The sequence below is a fragment of the Ranitomeya imitator genome, chromosome 5, assembly GCF_032444005.1.
Source record: "Ranitomeya imitator isolate aRanImi1 chromosome 5, aRanImi1.pri, whole genome shotgun sequence".
Lineage (NCBI taxonomy): Eukaryota > Metazoa > Chordata > Amphibia > Anura > Dendrobatidae > Ranitomeya > Ranitomeya imitator.
Genome location: NC_091286.1, coordinates 185,691,508 through 185,713,734, shown reverse-complemented (window position 1 = coordinate 185,713,734; position 22,227 = coordinate 185,691,508). Strand labels below are relative to the sequence as shown.

General features: G+C 44.0%; 1 protein-coding gene across 10 annotated transcripts in view; it reads left to right on the top strand.

Moving 5' to 3' along the window:
* SCAF8 (SR-related CTD associated factor 8) overlaps positions 1–22,227 on the top strand; it is a 666,705-nt gene that overhangs the window by 208,498 nt on the left and 435,980 nt on the right. For 7 of the 10 annotated variants that reach the window (XR_011321960.1, XR_011321958.1, XR_011321959.1 and 4 more), the window contains 5 exons: positions 9,813–9,967; positions 10,202–10,346; positions 10,651–10,719; positions 12,897–13,097; positions 18,093–19,737. Coding sequence is in view for 7 of the 10 variants with exons in the window: in XM_069769411.1 (XP_069625512.1) it covers positions 9,813–9,967; positions 10,202–10,346; positions 10,651–10,719; positions 12,897–13,097; positions 18,093–19,723 (2,201 nt within the window). In the remaining 3 variants the exon portion in view is untranslated. Of the gene's footprint in view, positions 1–9,812; positions 9,968–10,201; positions 10,347–10,650; positions 10,720–12,896; positions 13,098–18,092; positions 20,351–22,227 lie in introns of those variants that run through there. The other 3 variants (XM_069769412.1, XM_069769409.1, XM_069769410.1) reach the window with 1 other exon arrangement.

Sequence of the window (22,227 nt, the reverse complement as noted above, 5' to 3'; positions counted from 1 at the left end):
GGTGTAGCTTGCTTCATGGGTGAAGTACGCTGCTGAGTAGCACCAAATTCTACTAGACCCAAAATGATTTCCTGAGCTAGATGCCGTTACAAAATAGTACTTAAGTAAACAGGCGGTGTAGCTTTCTTCATGGGTGGGGTACGCTGCTGAGTAGCACTAAATTCTACTAGGCCCAAAAGGATTTCCTGGGCTAGATTCCGTTCTAAAATAGTAGTTAGGTAAACAGGCGGTGTAGCTTGCTTCATGGGTGGGGTACGCTGCTGAGTAGCACTAAATTCTACTAGGCCCAAAAGGATTTTCTGGGCTAGATGCCGTTACAAAATAGTAGTTAGGTAAACAGGCGGTGTAGCTTGCTTCACGGGTGGGGTACGCTGCTGAGTAGCACTAAATTCTACTAGGCCCAAAAGGATTTCCTGGGCTAGATGCCGTTACAAAATAGTAGTTAGGTAAACAGGCGGTGTAGCTTGCTTCTTGGGTGGGGTACACTGCTAAGTAGAACCAAATTCTACTAGGCCCAAAAGGATTTCCTGGGCTAGATGCCATTACAAAATAGTATTTAGGTAAACAGGCGGTCAGGCGGTTTAGCTTGCTTCATAGGTGGGGTACGCTGCTGAGTAGCACTAAATTCTACTAGGCCCAAAAGGATTTCCTGGGCTAGATGCCGTTACAAAATAGTAGTTAGGTAAACAGGTGGTGTAGCTTGCTTCATGGGTGAAGTACGCTGCTGAGTAGAACCAAATTCTACTAGGCCCAAAAGGATTTCCTGGGCCAGATGCCGTTAAAAAATAGTACTTAGGTAAACAGGCGGTGGGTGGCTGGGCTACTCTGCTGACTAGCAGACACTGAAGCTTTGGAGCAGACCTCTGAATCCCAGGCCAAAATATGAGTAAACAACTCTGCAGACAACCCCACCCACCTGGAATTGATGATGGCAACATCATGTAAAACTCATCAAGGGGACTAAATAGTCTCCATTTTTTTCCAAAAATTCGGCCACAGACACCACTTAAGTGGCATCAATTTTGCCAGAGTTTTTTTTTAAAACGGTTGGTGAGGTGATTTTCAAAAATCATCAAGCTTTTAGTCTCCCCAAGATGACACGGGTAGAAAAGTCCTTGCGGATCAAGGATTTGTTCATCTTGATGAACGTTAGTCTGTCTACATTGTCACTGGACAGCCGCGTGCGCTTATCTGTCAGCACACCACCAGCAGCGCTGAACACACGTTCAGAGAGAACGCTGACTGCGGGGCACGACAAGATCTCCAAGGCGAGCTCAGGCCATTTTTCAAGATTGGAAGCCCAAAATGAGCAAGGGTCCAGTTCCACAGTCATGGCATCGATGTTAACTTGGAGATACTCTTGTACCATTCTCTCTAGGCGTTGGCTGTGCGTCAGACTTCTTGTCTAAAAAAAATCTTGAAACGATTGGAAAAAATTGCTGTTACCACCAGATACGATGTTACGGTTTGAGTGATGACTCAATAGTCCCACGGTTGGCAAGTTAGAACTCAGAGATATACTACGTGCACCACTGGTGTTTTGTGGAAAAGCAGATGTTAGATAATCTGTAACAGTCTCTGCTGATACTCCTGCATGTGTGAATCCCTTTCTATGGCAGGAATTATTTCACCAAATTTGCTTTTGTACCGGGGATCTAAGAGTGTGGCAACCCAGTAGTCAGCATTACTTCGGATTCTGACAATCCGAGGGTCATGTTGCAGGTAGTGCAGCAAGAAGGCACTCATGTGTCTTGCGCATCCAGGAGGACCAAGTCCTTGTTGTCTTGGTGGTGGCGAGGTGAGAATCATGCTTCTTTCGTCTGCCCTACACCCAACTTCGCACAACAGAAATTTGATCAAGGTCTCCCTCATCTGATGAGTCTTCCATGCCCAGCGCCAGTTTGTCCTCCACTTCTTCCTCTTCTCCTGCACCTTCCTCAACAGTTTGGCTGCTACCATGCGCCCTCATTAATCCCTCTCCCCCAGCCTCCAATGCCAGCCGCCTTGGTGCTGCTGACCGTCTGGACCTTGGAGATATTATCCCTTCCGCATACGACGACTCCTGTTCCTCCTCCTCCTCTTGTTCCACCACCTGACTCTGAACACTGTGTAAGGTGTGCTCCAGCATGTAAATCACCGGAATGGTCATGCTGATAATGGCATCGTCAGCACTAAACATCTTAGTTGCTATTTCAAAACTGTGCATAAGGGTGCATAGGTCCCTTATCTGAGACCACTCCTGCAGCGTGATTTGCCCAACCTCTTGATCTCGTTGGCCCAGGCTATACGTCATAACGAATTGCACTAGGGCTCGTCGGTGCTGCCACAGTCGCTGCAACATCTGCAGAGTTGAATTCCACCGTGTGGGCACATCGCATTTGAGCCGGTGAACTGGTAGGTCCAACGAATTCTGTAGAGATGTAAGTCGCTGAGCTGCGGGAAGCGAACGGCAGAAGTGAGCATACAGAGACCGTGCCCGCTGCAGAAGCCCATCTAGTCCGGGATAGTGGGATAAAAATTGCTGGACAACCCGGTGAAGGGCCGCACCCAGGTTTGCAGCATTGTCGCACACAGTCTTCCCTGGCTGCAGGTTGAGTGGAGACAACCATTGATGGAACTCGGTCTCCAGAGCTGACCACAACTCCTCAGCTGTGTGACTCACATTTCCCAGACATTTCAATGTAAACACTGCCTGATGCCGTTGAGCCCTGGTGACAGCATAGTGAGGAGGTGTGCAGGATTCCTTCTGCGCAGTTACAACGCGGGTGCTATCACCAGACAGGCTTTGGGTGCAGGTGGAGGACCGAGAGGTGGTTGAGGAGGCAGAAGCAGTGGAGGAACTTCTAGATACAGAGGATCGACGAGCAACTCGTGGGAACGGCAAGACTTGGACAGGAGCCCCTTCTCCTGATGTCGCCGCAGTTACCCAGTGCCCAGTCACCGACATGTAAGGCCCCTGTCCATGTCTACTCGTCCAAGTGTCTGTGGTGAAATGCACCCTGTCACACACAGAGTTTCTCAAGGAAGCGGTGATGTTGTGTGCGACATGCTGGTGTAGCGCAGGCACAGCTTTCTTTGAGAAGTAGTGGCGACTGGGCATCTTGTACTGGGGCACTGCGACGGATATAAGGTCTCGAAAATCCTCTGTGTCCACCAGGCGGAAAGGCAGCATTTCTGTAGCCAACAGCTTGCAGATGGAGAAATTCAACCTCTTAGCCTTGTCATGGCTAGGAGGAAATGGTCTTTTACGTGTCCACATCTGAGGGACTGAGGGCTGGCTGCCGTGCTTAGACGGAGTTGAGTAGGGTGTCCCCGGCAAACTTCTGGTTTGTGAGGAAGGTGCAGGTGGAGCTGTTATGTTGCCTTGATCAAAATGTTGTGTCGATGTCGGAGAGCGCTCAACAACAACAGGTGTTTCCACTTGCAAATGTCCTGACGACCTGGCAATCACACTGGCTGTTGCGGGTAAAAAGGTGTAAGGTCTGTTTCCAAAACCATGTGCGACTGCTGTCCCCACAGTCACAGAGGATGAAGAGGACGCGGATGCACTTGATGGGGCAGACGGTGGTTGACCTAGGCCCACTGGGCCGCATTGTAGCACAGTGAGCTTTCCACTGCAACTTATGCCTCATATCCATGTGACAGTTCATGCATGAAGTACTCAAGCTAGTCGTTTTTTGTCCTCTACTGAGATTTTGTTGACAAATCTTACAGACAACATGAGTTGGGTCATCCTTTGCAATGTCAAAAAATGCCCTGGCTATGCAAGGCTTAGAGCCCGTGCGACCTGAAGAGCCACCACAACTTCTGGTCTGAGGCACAGTTGGGGTTGAGGATGCAGTTGTTGACGTGCTTCCAGCACTCTCTCTGTCCAGGAAGGCGCAACATTAACTCGTCGTCAGACTCGTCACTAGCATCCTCCTCCACCTCCTCTGCTAACCTCATGGACTGGGGGTTGTGTTGTGAATTCTGTGGCAGAGCTCCCTCCTGTGGTCACAAGTGGTACTTCGGCTGGTTCTCTCTGTGAGCTTCCGTTGGTGGAGGAAAGTGGTACTGCGGCTTCTGAGTTTCCTTCCTCAGGTGATGTGGTGAAGTCGTTAGGTGCTGCTCTATTTAGCTCCACCTGGTGCTTTGATCCTGGCCTCCAGTCAATGTTCTAGTATTGGACCTGTTTCCTCCTGGATCGTTCCTGCGGCCTGCTGCTCTGCATAGCTAAGTTCCTCTTTGCTATTTGTTTGCTGTTTTTTTTCTGTCCAGCTTGTCAATTTGTTTTTTACTGCTTGCTGGAAGCTCTGGGATGCAGAGGGTGTACCTCCGTGCCGTTAGTTCGGTACGGAGGGTCTTTTTGCCCCCTTTGCGTGGTTTTTGTAGGGTTTTGTGTTGACCGCAAAGTTACCTTTCCTATCCTCGCTCTGTTCAGAAAGTTGGGCCTCACTTTGCTAAATCTATTTCATCCCTACGTTTGTCTTTTCATCTTAACTCACAGTCATTATATGTGGGGGCTGCCTTTTCCTTTGGGGTATTTCTCTGAGGCAAGGTAGGCTTATTTTCTATCTTCAGGCTAGCTAGTTTCTCAGGCCGTGCCGAGTTGCATAGGGAGCGTTAGGCGCAATCCACGGCTGCCTTTAGTGTGGTTGGAGAGGATTAGGGATTGCGGTCAACAGAGTTTCCACGTCTCAGAGCTCGTTCTTGTTTTTTGGGTTATTGCCAGGTCACTGTATGTGCGCTGACCTCTATGTCCATTGTGGTACTGAATTACCTTTCATAACAGTACTGGAGGCCAAAAGTACTAATGATTCTCAATAGAGGGAAAAAAAGTTCTGAGACCATTTTTTTTTCTCTGCACAGTGTTTTGCCTTTTTTTTCCCCTAGACATTTGGGTGGTTCAGGACACAGGTGTAGCAATGGACATTAAAGGTCTGTCTTCATGTGTGGATCAGCTCACGGCAAGAGTACAAAGTATTCAAGACTTTGTGGTTCAGAATTCTATGTTAGAACCGAGAATTCCTATTCCTGATTTGTTCTTTGGAGATAGAACTAAATTTCTGAGTTTCAAAAATAATTGTAAACTATTTCTGGCTTTGAAACCTCGCTCCTCTGGTGACCCAGTTCAACAAGTTAGGATCGTTATTTCTTTTTTGCGTGGTGACCCTCAGGACTGGGCATTTTCTCTTGCGTCAGGAGATCCTGCATTAAGTAATATCGATGCATTTTTCCTGGCGCTCGGATTGCTGTACGATGAGCCTAATTCTGTGGATCAGGCAGAGAAGAATTTGCTGGCTCTGTGTCAGGGTCAGGATGAAATAGAGGTATATTGTCAGAAATTTAGAAAGTGGTCCGTACTCACTCAGTGGAATGAAGGTGCGCTCGCAGCTATTTTCAGAAAAGGTCTCTCTGAAGCCCTTAAGGATGTCATGGTGGGATTTCCTATGCCTGCTGGTCTGAATGAGTCTATGTCTTTGGCCATTCAGATCGGTCGACGCTTGCGCGAGCGTAAATCTGTGCACCATTTGGCGGTATTACCTGAGCTTAAACCTGAGTCTATGCAGTGCGATAGGACTTTGACCAGAGTTGAACGGCAAGAACACAGACGTCTGAATGGGCTGTGTTTCTACTGTGGTGATTCCACTCATGCTATCTCTGATTGTCCTAAGCGCACTAAGCGGTTCGCTAGGTCTGCCACCATTGGTATGGTACAGTCAAAATTTCTTCTGTCTGTTACCTTGATCTGCTCTTTGTCATCGTATTCTGTCATGGCATTTGTGGACTCAGGCGCTGCTCTGAATTTGATGGACTTGGAGTATGCTAGGCGTTGTGGGTTTTTCTTGGAGCCCTTGCAGTGTCCTATTCCATTGAGAGGAATTGATGCTACGCCTTTGGCCAAGAATAAGCCTCAGTACTGGACCCAGTTGACCATGTGCATGGCTCCTGCACATCAGGAGGTTATTCGCTTTCTGGTGTTGCATAATCTGCATGATGTGGTCGTGTTGGGGTTGCCATGGCTACAAGTCCATAATCCAGTATTAGATTGGAAATCCATGTCTGTGTCCAGCTGGGGTTGTCAGGGGGTACATGGTGATGTCCCATTTCTGACTATTTCGTCATCCACCCCTTCTGAGGTTCCTGAGTTCTTATCTGATTACCGGGATTTATTTGATGAACCCAAGTCCGATACCCTACCTCCGCATAGGGATTGTGACTGTGCTATCGATTTGATTCCTGGTAGTAAATTCCCAAAAGGTCGACTTAATTTATCTGTGCCTGAGCACGCCGCTATGCGGAGTTATGTGAAGGAGTCTTTGGAGAAGGGGCATAGTCGCCCGTCATCGTCACCATTAGGAGCAGGGTTCTTTTTTGTAGCCAAGAAGGATGGTTCACTGAGACCTTGTATAGATTACCGCCTTCTAAATAAGATCACGGTTAAATTTCAGTACCCCTTGCCATTGTTATTTGATTTGTTTGCTCGGATTAAGGGGGCTAGTTGGTTCACCAAGATAGATCTTATGTGGTGCGTATAATCTTGTGCGTATTAAGCGAGGCGATGAGTGGAAAACTGCATTTAATACACCCGAGGGCCATTTTGAGTATCTAGTAATGCCATTCGGACTTGCCAATGCTCCATCAGTGTTTCAGTCCTTTATGCATGACATCTTCCGAGAGTACCTGGATAAATTCCTAATTGTGTACTTAGATGACATTTTGATCTTCTCGGATGATTGGGAGTCTCATGTGAAGCAGGTCAGAACGGTGTTTCAGGTCCTGCGTGCTAATTCTTTGTTTGTGAAGGGATCAAAGTGTCTCTTTGGTGTTCAGAAGGTTTCATTTTTGGGTTTCATCTTTTCCCCTTCTACTATCGAGATGGACCCTGTTAAGGTCCAAGCCATCCATAATTGGACTCAGTCGACATCTCTGAAAAGTCTGCAAAAGTTCCTGGGCTTTGCTAATTTTTATCGTCGCTTCATCTGCAATTTTTCTAGTATTAAACCATTGACCGATTTGACCAAGAAAGGTGCTGATTTGGTCAATTGGTCTTCTGCTGCGGTGGAAGCTTTTCAAGAGTTGAAGCGTCGTTTTTCTTCTGCCCCTGTGTTGTGTCAACCAGATGTTTCGCTTCCGTTCCAGGTCGAGGTTGATGCGTCTGAGATTGGAGCAGGGGCTGTTTTGTCGCAGAGAAGTTCTGATTGCTTGGTGATGAAACCATGCGCCTTCTTTTCCAGGAAGTTTTCGCCTGCTGAGCGAAATTATGATGTGGGCAATCGAGAGTTGCTGGCCATGAAGTGGGCATTCGAGGAGTGGCGTCATTGGCTTGAAGGAGCTAAGCTTCGCGTGGTGGTCTTGACTGATCATAAGAACTTGACTTATCTCGAGTCCGCCAAGCGGTTGAATCCTAGACAAGCTCGTTGGTCGTTGTTTTTTGCCCGTTTTGACTTTGTGATTTCATACCTTCCGGGCTTTCGTTCCAATCAGGTATCTCAGTCTCATCATCATCTTCCGCATTGTCTCCACCAACAGGAGTTAGTTTGGGAACGAGGGTCTACACTATGCTCAGAACCTTCTTCATCTGGGCCTGGATCCGACTCAAAGATTCTGGGCATCAGTGCAGATCATTTCCTCGTCTGGATTCACAGAAGCTCTGGAGAGCAGACCTCTGATTCCCAGGCTATAGTATGCGTAAACAGCTCTACAGACTCAACCATGTGTGTTACCCCATGCTCAGACGGGCGGCTGGAGACTTGGGAGCTGTGAGGAAGCAAGTGCGATTGGGGTGACAACTCTGAGGACTGGAGTAGTTGTGATGTTGAAGTTGACATGGAGGAGAGCCCACTTGAACGAGCACTTGATATCCGTTCAAGCACCTGCTGTTTTTGTGCCTCATCTGGAATTTTTGGCAATGCTTGTAGCGATGGTCGTAAGAAAGGGATCATATCAGATTGTCCACGAAAAGAAGTAGACATCTTACTTTGGCTGGAAGATGGTCTTTCTTCTGCAGATGTTACTGTTGCTTTACCACCTACCCCACGGACACAACCTTTTTTTCCCTTTCCAACACGCCTATTCCCCATTCCACCAGCCGCAGACCTTTTGCCACTCATTTTAGTGCTTAACTAATTGGCAACTCTGTATCTGTAGTTGTTGGCACAACAACCGATGGATGAAAACCAAGCTGAACTGAGTGGCCAAACTGTGGTACTAGGCCCAAAACTATTAACTGGGTTAAATGCAGTAAAAATTTAGATACACAGGCGGTATAGTTAGTTTCACAGGCGGGGCTACTCTGCTGTCGTGCAGACACTGCTCCTAGGCCCATAACTATTAACTGGGTTAGATGCAGTAAAAATTGAGATATACAGGCGGTATAGTTAGTTTCACAGGCGGGCTACTCTGCTGACGTTCAGACACTGCTACTAAGACCAAAAAGATTTACTGGGTTAGATGCAGTAAAAATTTAGATACACAGGTGGTGTAGCTAGCTTCACAGGCGGGCTACTCAGATGACTATCAGACAATGCTACTAGCCCAAAAGGATTGGCTGAGCTAGATTACACCAAATGCTGTGACAAACACTTGCACAGCACTGGCACAGACCTGCCTGGCAAACAGTGCTATGAACTGCTGTAACCTACCCTGAAAAGGGATGATATTACAACTAGTCCCGACTCCTCCAGACTCCCTAAACCTATCTCTCTGAAAATTTGCTCCAAAAAAACACTCTTAGACTGTATAGCGCCCACAGCAGCAGCGGTGCCGTCTAAGGCTAGGTTCACATTGCGTTAGTGGGTATCCGCTGAAGGAATCCGTTACATAGCACCGCTAACGCAATGTAACGGATCTGTTCGCGCACCCATTGACCGCAATGTATGTAATGCATCCCTAACGCATGCCATTTTTGGCATGCGTTAGCGATGTTCCGTTATTTTGTGACGGACCTCGAACGCTGTCTGCAGCGTTTTTGCATCCGTTCTCGCTAGCACAGATCGGGCATCTGCCCTTGCGCGATCACTAAACACGATCCCTTTTTGGACATTGCGTTAACGCAGTCCGTTAGCGTATGCGCTAAATGGACTGCACTAATTCAGTGTGAACCTAGTCTAACACTAAGCTGCAGCAGTGAGGAAATGGTGGCGACAGGGCAAATGGCTGGTTCTTATAGGGCAAGGACATGTGACATACACAGCCAATGACACATGCTCTTGCTTGTGTGCATCACATGCACATTGCTGTGTGTGTGTGCACTGCTGATAGGCTGAGAGACTGCATTGCCCCACTGTAAATGCGGGGAAGAAAAAAAAATGGAGATCGGCAATATTTCAGCACAAATCTATCCCCCGCCCACTATACACTGAAACAGTCTATTAACAATGATAAACAGTTTTAATGTGCAAATCAAGTTAGGCTTTTGGTGAACGAACAGTTATCGAACAGAAACTCGAACAGCCGAATTTTAAGCAAATTGTTCGAGTTCGTCGAACGACTCGAACACCGCCCAAAACAGCTCGAATTTGAAATTGGCGAACAGTTCGACTCGAACACCGCTCATCTCTAGTCTCAAGTCCAAACCCTACTGTATACGTGCCCTCTACTAACCCTCTTGGTACGTTACCCACTTTGAGCACTATCAAGGCATCAGGAGTTCCTTTGGCCCCGATTCTCTTCCCTGCTTTTTCAAGACAAAAGACACAAGATTGTGATTAGGAGGCAAATGAAAGGGAATCAACGTTTTTTTTCTAACAGATTGCTCTGGTTTGGAATAAAGTATATGTGAATGTGGTAAAGGGAATCTTTGCTAACCTCATACTCTATGTCCATTGTAGATTGGCAGACACAGAGAAACCCAGAGCCAATGGCATTAAAAGAACCTGCACCCGCTCCTGTACCTACTACCACCGTGCAGAGTCCGATTGTCCCCAAAACATCAATAATAACAACACAGACTGAGGTGTATAACCCACCCGTTGCAATGCTTCAGGTAGAACATATAATACACTAGTCATTTACTACTTCTGCGTTATGTCTGCTTGACACACTTGCATTGTATAACAATGTCCGTGTTTCTTCTGTATTGCCTGCTTCTGCCATTATTCTGTTCATCCATACGTACAAAATAGCCTATAATAATATTGCTCACTTCTGGCACTAATTCACATTAGCATGCTTTTACAGAACATAATTTTTTTCTCCCTTTTAAATATATTGTAAACAGATTCCTGTAACACCAACTGTGCCAGCTGTAAGTTTGGTACCACCAACGTTTCCTGTGTCAATGTCCATGCCACCACCAGGCTATACTGCTCTTCCCCCTCCTCCATTTATGCGTGCAGGCTTTAACCCTTCTCAGCCACCTCCAGGTAAGCATAAAGTAAAGGCTTAAATTATATGTTTGTATTGAAGCATCTTGAAAGCTGTAGGTATGAAGTCTTAATTCCGGGCTTCATTTAATGTACATTTCAAATTTAATTATAATTTATTTTCAAATTTTGTATACATTGGCCTTTTGAATTATTTGCATGCAATGCACTACTCTATCACTATGTTTATTGTTTGCACAGTTTTGGCCAGAAATAATGTAACAAACAGGTAATCATATGTCCGCAATCTACTAAATCACCTATGAAAAAAACCTTTTTTGACAAGTTCATATTGTCATTACAGGCTTCATACCACCACCTCTTCTACCACCCACTATTCCACCACCTTCTATGAGCTCAGCTATTCCCACAGGTAAGGCTGCATTGTAAATTGTACAGGAGATGAAAATACATTTCTTAAAAAAAAAAGTCCTTAAAAAAAGTCTGGACATTAAAGGGAACTTGACAGCTGATGCTTGTTGCTCAATCGACGAGCAGCATGAATCAGACTATGGCGACATGTTTACAGGCAGGTATGTTTAACTCTGAAAAACTGAAGCGTTTAAAAACATAGTTTAACTCCTTTACAACCTTAGATGTATCCATACGTCGAGGTCGCCTGGTACTTACCGACCTTGGACATATGGATGCTTCACGGCGATTTTGTGCTCACAGAGGCTGTGCGCGTGTGATTGCTGCCATGAGTCAACTGATTCTGATCGCTGATACCCGGCACGAAGTGCAGGAGGGGTGCCCGCATCACTCTCAGCACTTAAACCCTCCCTAAATACTGTGATTGAAATCGATCACAGTATTTAACAGGCAAGCAGAGGGAGAGAGCCCCCTCTGCTCTCCGATCAGTGTTCCCCGCGATGTCATTGTGAAGGGCTGATAGTTGCCGTGGTGCCCCGATGTCTTGACGACATCCGGGTCACCATAGCTAGCAAACCTGCTTACACTATGCTCAGAGCATGGGGAAGCAAGTTTGTCTGTCAGTGCAGCTCTGACAGTTTGTAACGGATTGCAAAGCTCCTACTTAGCTGTGCTTTACAAGCGATCAGACTGCAAAAAGTTAAAGTTCCATACTAGGACAAAGTAAAAAAAGTGTATTAAAAAAATAATAAAAAATATACATATTGTACCCATACAGTGGGTACGGAAAATATTCAGACCCCTTTAAATTTTTCACTCTTTGTTTCATTGCACCCATTTGGTAAATTCAAAAAAGTTAATTTTTTTTCTCATTAATGTATACTCTGCACCCCATCTTGATTGAAAAAAAACAGAAATGTAAAGTTTGAAAATGCATTAAAAAAGAAAAACTGAAATATCACATGGTCATAAGTATTCAGACCCTTTGCTCAGTATTGCACCCTTTTGAGCTAGTACAGCCATAAGTCTTGGGAATGATGCAACAAGTTTTTCACACTTGGATTTGGGGATCCTCTGCCATTCTTCCTGGCAGATCATCTCCAGTTCCATCAGTTTGGATGTTGAAAGTTGGTGGACCGCCATTTTCAGGTCTCTCCAGAGATGCTCAATTGGGTTTAGGTTAGGGCTCTGGCTGGGCCATAATCCTTAAATGGAAGAATTTTGGGACCACCAGAAGTCTTCCTAGATCTGGCCGTCCAGCCAAACTATGCAATAGTGGGAGAAGAGCCTTGGTGAGAAAGGTAAAGAAGAACCCCAAGATCACTGTGGCTGAGCTCAAGAGATGTAGTAGGGAGATGGGAGAAAGTTACACAAAGTCAACTATTACTGCAGCCCTACATCATTTGGGCCTTCACGGAAGCCTCTCCTCAGTGCAAGACATATGAAAGCCCGCCTAGAGTTTGCTAAAAAAAAAAAAAAAAAAACACATGAAGGACTCACAGACTATGACAAATAAGATTCTCTGGTCTGATGAGATGAAGATAGACCTTTTGGGTGATAATTCTAAGCGGTATGTGTGGAGAAAACCACAATGACCCTAAGCACACAGCTAAAATAACAAAGGAGTGGCTTCAGAACAACTGTCACCATTCTTGACTGGCCCAGATATGAAAATGTATTTGTTTAGTGTCATTCACAAGATTTAAAGGGACACTGTCACCTGAATTTGGAGGGAACAATCTTCAGCCATGGAGGCGGGGTTTTTGGGTGTTTGATTCACCCTTTCCTTACCCGCTGGCTGCATGCTGGCTGCAATATTGGATTGAAGTTCATTCTCTGTCCTCCATAGTACACGCCTGCGCAAGGCAAGATTGCACTGTGCAGGCGTGTACTACGGAGGACAGAGAATGAACTTCAATCCAATATTGCAGCCAGCATGCAGCCAGCGGGTAAGGAAAGGGTGAATCAAAAACCCCAAAACCCCGCCTCCATGGCTGAAGATTGTTCCCTCCAAATTCAGGTGACAGTGTCCCTTTAAAGCTGATAGTTTATTTTTACAAATGTCCAATGTTGGCAGGGAGACTACACTTATCTGTTCTAACACTACCGTACAGTAGAGTAACAAAATTTAAGAAGGAAAAAAGTAAACTTTAGCATTTTGTTTATTTTTTTGTACAGCCCTGGTTCCTCGACTGGCCAACTCGACAGACAGCATTAAAGACATGTCTTATAGCAGTTTGATGCTGCCTCTACCATCGGTTGTAACCACTTCAGTACCTGCACCATCTGTCTTTAATCCTTCTTTAAGTACTCAAGCCGACCAAGAAGAAAGAAGACAACCTCCTAAGGACATTGTTAATGAAAGAACGGCTACGAGTGGTACGTTCTGCAGAAATACTTTGCTTTCTATTGTACTATACTGCTTAGGCCAAGGTCACACTAGCCTTTGTTTCCATTTTAAATTGATCCATTTTTTTTAACAAAAAAGGAAAACAGAAAATTTTGCAATGTCTTCAGTGATTGAAAAACAGATCCATTTGTTCCATTCAGTTTTGTGGGGTTTTGTTCTTGGGACTTAGAGGTATTTTGCTGCCTTCAAGAAGAAAATGTATGCCGAAGTGTCCTGTACCTAGTGATTGGATGTGTGCACCACATCTTGTGTGGGAAAGCAGAATCTCCAGTGTGCACGCTCTCTTTGATGAGAGAAGTGCAGTAGCTGTGTCTGAACAGCGACCACACCGTGACTGCAGCTTGTTTTTCTTCTGTATATTCCCTTGTATAAAAGAGAACACACTAAGGCTATGTGCACATGTTGCGGATTTGCCTCTGTAATTTTTTGTGCGGATTCTGCATCTCTTGGCAGAAAATGCAGGTGCAGATTTGATGCGTTTTTTGTGCAGATTTCATGCGTTTGTACCCCTGCAGATTTCTATAATGGAATAGGTACATGCTCCTTCTTTTGATCCACAGTGTTTTCCACACCATTAGCACAGCAATTTTTTTTCCCCATTGATTTAGATTGTACTGTAAATCACTTGCGGATCTGCAGCGTTTCTGCACGGAAAAAAACGCTGCGGATCCGCAGTAAATCCGCAATGTGTTCACATAGCCTTAGGTTCGGATTTGACACCAAAGCGGCACACTGACTGTCAGCTTTCTTCACAAGTGCTCAGAGACCCCTTTTTTTACTTCGGTCCAGAGCAAACTTATCTGCTGCACTCCTCACTGAAGCTATATACGAGGAGAGAGCATACATGCTATGGAGACTCCACTTCCCCCTCATTCATTGTTTGGAGGCCTTAGATCTATGCCCTTGGTAAAACACACTTCACCGTCTATTTTCTGCATGAAGGATGCAAACTAGGATAAATCAGTCTGTTACAAAATGTTTCCAAACTACAATTTCAATTTAAAGTTTTAAATACCGTATATACTCGTGTATAAGCCGACCCGAGTATAAGCCGAGGTACCTAATTTTACCTCGAAAAACTGGGAAAACTTATTGACTCGAGTATAAGCCAGGTATGCATTGTCCCCTAATCCCTATTCTGGTATGCATGTCTCCTTATGCCCATCTTTGTCTGCATGGCTCCTTATTCCCATCCTTGTCTACATGGCTCGTTATTCCCATCCTTGTCTGCATGACTCCTTATCCCCATCATTGTACCCATGGCTCCTTATCCCCATCCTTGTCTGCATGGTTCCTTATTCCCATCCTTGTATGCATGGCTCCTTATCCCCACCCTTTTCTGCATGGTTCCTTATTCCCATCCTTGTATGCATGGCACCTTATTCCCATCCTTGTATGCATGGCTGTTTATTCCCATCCTTGTCTGCATGTCTCCTTATCCCCATCTTTGTCTGCATGGCTTTTTATTCCCATCCTTGTCTGCATGGTTTCTTATTCCCATCCTTGTCTGCATGACTCCTTATTCCCATCCTTGTATTCATGGCACCTTATTCCCATCCTTGTATGCATGGGCTGTTTATTCCCATCCTTGTCTGCATGTCTCCTTATCCCCATCCTTGTATGCATGACTCCTTATTCCCATCCTTGTATGCATAGCTCTTTATTCCCATCCTTGTCTGAATGGTTCCTCATCCCTATCCTTGTATGTATGACCCGCATGAGCAAAGCATAAAAAAACAAGGATCCTACTTACCTTCCCTGTGCGCCCTCGCAGCAGCTCGTTCCAGTACCAGCAGCTCCTGCGGCCGAGTGATCACGTGTCCCCGCTCATTAAGGTAATGAATATTCACCTCTCTCCATGCCTATGAGAGTGGAGAGAGGTGAATATTCATTACCTTACTGAGCAGGCACCCGTGATAGCCCGGCAGCTGCTTTAAAGCTGTAAACTGCTGCTGACACACTGCATGCGCTATAAGAGAAATGAATGTTCCCTGCAAGTTAAGTGAATATTCATTTCTTTTTAGCAGCGTACGCAGGCTTTAGCCGCAGCAGTAGGCAAGTGCCCCCTGTCACCCGCCGCTCCTGTGCTGAAAAACTCAGCTTATACACAAGTATATACTGTAATATGTAAAAGTTTAGTTACTTTTTAAGCTACTAACATAGAGCACATCTCCTGAGTTGATAGTGAATACATTACCATATCTCCTCTCCTGTGTGGATGACACAGACCCTGACACGCATTTCGGTATTAGCCTTCATCTTGGAATTATTGTGTGATCCATTTTAAACCTTATTATTAACTTAATAAAGCAAGTCTTTTTTTATTTTGGTATTTTGTGGATGTCAAGCCTTCTGTTTTTCTGGTTTTGGACTGTGTGTTTTGTTTGTTTGTTTTTTTTAAAAACTGGAAAAAAAATAATATAGCAAAATAAGAGAACTACCGTATATACTCGAGTATAAGCCGACCTGAGTATAAGCCGAGACCCCTAATTTTGCCACAAATAAAACTGGGAAAACTTAATGACTCGAGTATAAGCCTAGGGTGGAAAATGCAGCATCTACCGGTAAATATCAAAAATAAAAATAGATGCCAATAAAAGTAAAATTAACAGAGAAATCAGTAGGTTAAGTGTTTTTGAATATCCATATTGAATCAGGAGCCCCATATAATGCTCCATACAGTTCATGATGGGCCCTGTATAATGCTCCATACAAAATACACCCCATATAATGCTGGCCCCATAAGATGCTCCATGCAGCCATTTGCCCCATATAATGCTCTACAAATGCGGATTATGACCCCATAACATGCTCCATACAGACATTTGCCCCATATAATGCTGCACAAATGCTGATTATGGCCCCATAAGATGCTCCATACAGTCATTTGCCCCATGTAATGCTCCATAAATGCTGATTATGGCCCCATAAGAAGCTCCATACAGTCATTTGCCCCATGTAATGCTCTATAAATGCTGATTATGCCCCATAAGATGCTCCATACAGTCATTTGCCCCCATATGCTGTTGCTGCGATAAAAAAAAAAAAAATCACATACTCACCTCTCGTCGCTCAGGTCCCCGACACTTGCTATATTCACCTGCTCCACGTTCCAGCGCCGACAGCTGCTGTGTCTTCCCCATCATCTGCACTGACTGTTTAGGCAGGGGGCGGTGCGCACTAATCGCGTCATCGCGCCCTCTGACCTGAGCGTCAGTGCAGAGGATGCAGAAGACGCAGCGGCGCCGACGGTGGAAAGCGGAGCAGGTTAATATCGCGCACTGCTCACCTGCTCCTGGCGCGGTCCCTGCTTCCCTGGCGCCGGCAGCTTCTTCCTGTAGTGAGCGGTCACATGGTACCGCTCATTACAGTAATGGATATGCGGCTCCACCCCTATGGGAGTGGAGTCGGGTCCATATCCATTGCTGTAATGAGCTTTACCATGTGACCGCTCACTACAGGAAGAAGCTGCCGGGGAACCAGGGACCGCGCCAGGAGCAGGTGAGTATGCTTAGACAGCTGCCACTCCACCTCCCCTGCCGAGCCCTGGGTATGACTTGAATATAAGCCGAGAGGGTCAATTTCAGCCTAAAAAAATGGGCTGAAATTCTCGGGTTATGCTCGAGTATAAACGGTATATTGCTACAGACTTTAGCCACTCATTGAAATCAATCAGTCAGTGATCTGATCAGTTACTTTTAATATTTCTGAAACTGAAGAATTAAAAGAAATGCAAAAACATTAGTGTGAAGACAGCCTTGGTTAATTTGGACACATTTTTTTTATTTCTTTGCTTTAAAGGGGTATGCCCATCTTGTGCAGGCATTGCAGGACTTTAGGCATCCATGGATATGACCGCTTATACAGTGACAGTTAGCTAGTTACTAATGATCATAGTCATGGATACTCAGGGTCCTGCAATGCCTGCACATGAGAAAATAATACTGCATTTCTAATTGGAGGTATTTGCTAATATTATTATTGCACCTACTATACATTGGAATAGGATTTTGGAGATGGGAATACCCTTTTAAAGGGAATGTGTGACCAGGTTTTTGCTGCCTCATATGAGAGTAGTATGATGTAAGGTAGATATGTGTCACTTACTGAGCTGATGGTGCATTAAGAGTTCATGAATATAGAGGACTACATGGAAGTAGCTTTACTAGTCCTCCTGCTGATAAAACAGCCATTTTATGAAATCTACCGCAAGCAGCCCAGGAATGGACTCATCACTGGAATCAGAGTCTCTATATCTCTACACTATGCTGCTCTCAGATTAGGTGGCAAAAACTGGTGACAGATTCACTATTCCGTATTCCCTTCATAATCACTTTTTATCCTTTGACAAACACCCAGTGAAGTTGGGTTGTTTGCAGTGCTGCCAAGATCACATTTGACTTTTTTAAGCAGCAGAGGAAAACATAAAGTTGTGGTTCAATTATTTTTTTGCATTCATATTTAAAGGTGATCTGTCGCCAGGTTTTGGCCATCTGAGAGCATTATTTATAGGCAGACGCCCTGATTCCAGCAATGTGTCATTTACTGGGCTACTTGTGATTATTTTTATTAAATCAATGTTTTATAATGCAGAGATTATCACAGGCTTACAAGTAAACTTACTGTCATGTATCCATGTGCTGTGCATAACCCAACCAATGATTGCCAGATTTCTGCCTATGTAGTATACACAGAAAGCTGGCCATGTTATGTCTGGTGTTATACAGAGCTCAGCATTCAGAGAACTGGTAGATCTGCAGCACATAAAATTGTGATTTTATAAAAACTGCAGAACCCAGGAAGTGACATGTTATAATAATAATAATAATAATAATAATAATAGGAATCGGGGTCTCTGCCCCTACACCATACATTCAGCACAGAATGCTACACACGAAACTTAAATGATATAAAAGTGGACATTTTTTCTTCATTATACTAAACTTTTTTTTTTTTTTTTTCAGCAACACTAAGTACAGTGGTAAGCAGTGCTGGGATCCTAGGAGTGCAGCCACAATCTCCTATTACAGCAGCTGTTCCACCTTTAACAATGAGCGGAAGAATAGCAGCTATGCCCTTTTTGGATATTCGTCCTGGGTTACTTCACCAACCAGCAACAGCAAGATTTGCTTTAATAACTCAAGCAATGCCCCCACCTCCACCACCAAGAAGCATGCTTCATCCAGCTCTTATTGATCCTACTCTACATTCTCTTCCTTTCACACATGGAGAGATTTTTCCCCGTCCCACTATTCCATCTAGAATAAATAATGATAATGCTCCTTCTCAAGAAGAAGGTGTCGCACTGCAAAGCAGTAACATTCAACAAGAACGAGATCAGGACTACCGCTTTCCCCCTGTAGAGAGCCGTGAGACTGTTGGTCAACCCTCAGGCAGTGAACAGAAGAAAGAGGGCATGCCATTAGTTGCTAGCCAGTCAAATGAAGTTGTAAGCTCTGGAGAGGACATTGATATTAATGTTAGACATGTAGAGGATGACCATGAACCACAGGACATGGCTGTTGTTGACCCATGTGAGGGTCAGGACAAAATTGTTACAGGATCTAATGCAGGACCTTTATCTCCAGAAGGAGCCCATAAAGGTGAAAGGGAAGCTGAAATGCATTCTTTTGAAAACTTGAGAGGTCCTGAGCTTCATTCTTATGAAAGAAAGCTAAAAAATGCTCCTGATCATCATGATGTTCCAACAAGACCAAAGTTAGATCCCAGACATAATTTCATTGGCCCTCCAGCAGATTTATTACTGCCCTTTGGTAGACAACCGCTTGAGATTAGAGAATCTTTTGGTAGACCCCCAGTAGAGGGTAGAGATCATTTTGGGAGGCAACACCTAGAGGGAAGAGATCACCCTGGTAGACCTCCTATGGATGGCAGAGATCATTATGGACGCCCAATTCTAGAGGGTAGAAACTCCTTTGGACGTTTACCAATGGATGGTAGAGAAATGTTTGGAAGGCCTCCTTTAGACTCAAGAGATCATTATGGAAGACAGATGCCATCAGATATTGGTAGAAGGGAGCAGTTTCCTCCAGATAAACCATGGGGCCATAGGGGTGATTTTGATGAAAGACCCCATCATTCTTTTCCTAGTTTTGGTGGCCCGAAACAGTTCCCAGACGACAGACCTCGTCGTGGAAATTTCCGGCATGAGCACAGGAATGCACCAGGTTGGAACAGAGGATTTGAATCTGATGCACCCAGGGATTTTGACGACCGTCGTCGCTCTTGGGAAAGACATAGGGATAGGGATGATCGAGAATTTGGTTTCCGCAGAGAAATGAATGGCAACCGTTTTGGGAGAGAGAGACAATCGAGCAACTGGATGCCACATCAGCCACACAATTTTGAATATTTCCCAGAGGCTACTGTCACCAAGGAAAAAGCTGATGAGGTGTCTCCAGTGAACGGTGAAATGCCAGAGACTGGTAGTCAACAACAAACTGTTAAAAGTGCAAATGATCCTAAACTGTGTGAAAAGGAAACCCCTGACAAAATGAATGAAAAGAAGGAGGCCATGGAGGCTGAAGTAAAGAGTCAACCAGTGGTTGAAAGCACAGAAACTGAGGGGACATAATCATCACTCAGTAGGTAAAGATACCTTTTGTAAAGTTGTCATCTCTAAGTGATAGATAAATGGCTGACTGGACCTTACTAGTTTGCCTTTTGTCAGCCTGACTTAAGTTTAATCTAATATAATTGTTCACGTGTCACTTAAATAACTGTACGACTGACTTGTATAGACTGATCTTAATCCGAACTTGGTAGGTAGAGAATTTTTTATTTTTATGCTAGGAATCACAAGCATTGCCCACGTGCTTTTATCATCATTTGAAGTATTTGTGAAATGTCCAGCAAAAAGACTTCCTATGGAAGAGGTTCCTGATTTTACAGCTTTTGGTGGGTTGAATGTTGGGACTGGCTGCATTTCAGGCTGCTGCTGATTTTTACAGTCTAGATAAAGCTGTGATTCTTTTTATGTTCCCGCAAGTTGGTTTCAAATTAGTTTTTGGCAGATCACAGTACTAAGATGCAAAAGGCAAGGAAAACATGATAAGGTTTGTAAAGAACACCACAATCCATGTAATAACCCAAAGTTACGTGTCTGTGATATGTTTCTTGTACTGCAGTGAGTAAAAAAATGAAATGTTTCAATGTTGGGTGCATTTTGTTTTTAGACCCTAATAAAACCTTTGTTTGATAACAGTGTTCCAGGTATTGTATTTTTTTAACTTGCTATCTGACACAGAGGCATAAATATTGATGTAATCCTTTCCATGCTGCTATTGCGGAAAGTGGTCTCGTTCATTTCCAGTCCATCATTCAGATGTATTTGACTAACAGCGGCTGAAAAGTATGCAGTATTGTTTGGAAATATTCTACAGTGACAAACCTTTTTACCTTGGCCTTTTATTTTTAGAGCATCATAATGGATAAACAATGCTACTGCAGAATTTTAATGCTGCTTGTCTTTTCTAAAATAGCATTTTTTAGAAAGACCTGTCGCACACCAAAGAAATTGGCTTGCCAACTTCATCTTTTTTTTTTGAGGGGGGTCATAAGTGAAGAACCTAGTAAGTGGACGTTTTACATCTGGGGCATAAAGCGACAGCTGTGGTTACAACTCTTGTACATCGGTTATCGTTTTACCGCAGTTATCGGAAACCATGGTACATAGTCTTCATTAGAAATGTTGTACTGTTTATGGTGTGTTATGCAGATGAAGTCTTCTGTAGTAACAATCTAATCTAATTCAACCCTGGCAAGTAATCTTGTGTGAGTGTATCAATATACTCCCACTACGTTCTATGTGTGAGCCGGAAGTTTCTCTTACAATGTAAGTCTATGGAGCCTTGTTCAGACTCTCCATAGGCTTACATTGTATAAGCCACGGACTGTGACGTCACTGCATTACATGCCCATATACACATAATTATGAATAAAAATATTCATTGGAGTGCTTCTTTGATCTGGAGTATACAGTTTGCTTCCTATGATTATTTTTAAGGGAGTATGACTACATTAGCTACATTAACATAAATTTAGTTTGATCTGTACATAGTTTTTATTAAAATCAACTTGTCCTATTTTCTTCATTTTTTTAATCATTGGTACAATGGAAAAAGTTGTTACAGAGCCTTTTATTGTGAAGCTAATGGATTATTCTTTTTTTTTTTTTAATTAAATGGCTTATGCTAATGATTTGTTTACCAGGCTTAGATCTGTGTGAGTCTCATCCTCAGCAATCAGCCCATTATTGGTTATCATGCACATCTCACGACTTCTATCTGTGTCTGTGCCTTATATTGCAGCTTTGTCAGTGATCTGAAGCTATAGTGCCATACACAAATACTACAAAAATTATAAAGCTTTGGCTTATATTCAGAAGCGCAGACCTCCCAAACAGCTGATAGCAGGGGAGGTGAAAACTGGACCCAAATCCAGTATTGGTAGTCTGACCTTAGGATAGCTGATCAATTTTAAAGCACCAGATGACTAATATTAAAAGGTTTTACCGGTGAAGAACATTGATGGTATATGGAATAAATATGCCATCATTTCTGATCACTGGAGGTCCTACTTCTGGAGCCTTCATTTATCCCACAATTAGTGGAGCCATGCTCCATGCAGTTTCTGCCTGAAGTAGCGCCTTTTGTGATGAGATCTGTGTCGTGTATTGCAACAAAGTGCTATTCGGCTACAAATTCAGGACTTAATGGTTTGTCCAGATGAAGTCATCCTTTCATGTAGTATGTGGTGGTTTCTAGAAGATTGCACCAGGAGGATGTTGATGTCATATTTCATACTTTGTTGTTTGTAATTCTTGTTGAGAATAAAAGACGATGCATAAAAATTTATATTTAGATAACTTTCTAAGTCCAGGTATCAGAGACGATGTGGTTGAATATCTGAAAACATAACATATATACAATAATACTTAGCAGTGATGTAGTCTACTACAATTTGATAGTAAGGGGTGTACCCAATGTTATGTATCACATCCACTGTGATCTCAAAAAAATGAATACTAATTGCAGTCTACATGCAAATCCAGGTGGCGTCATCCTGTGTAAATATGTG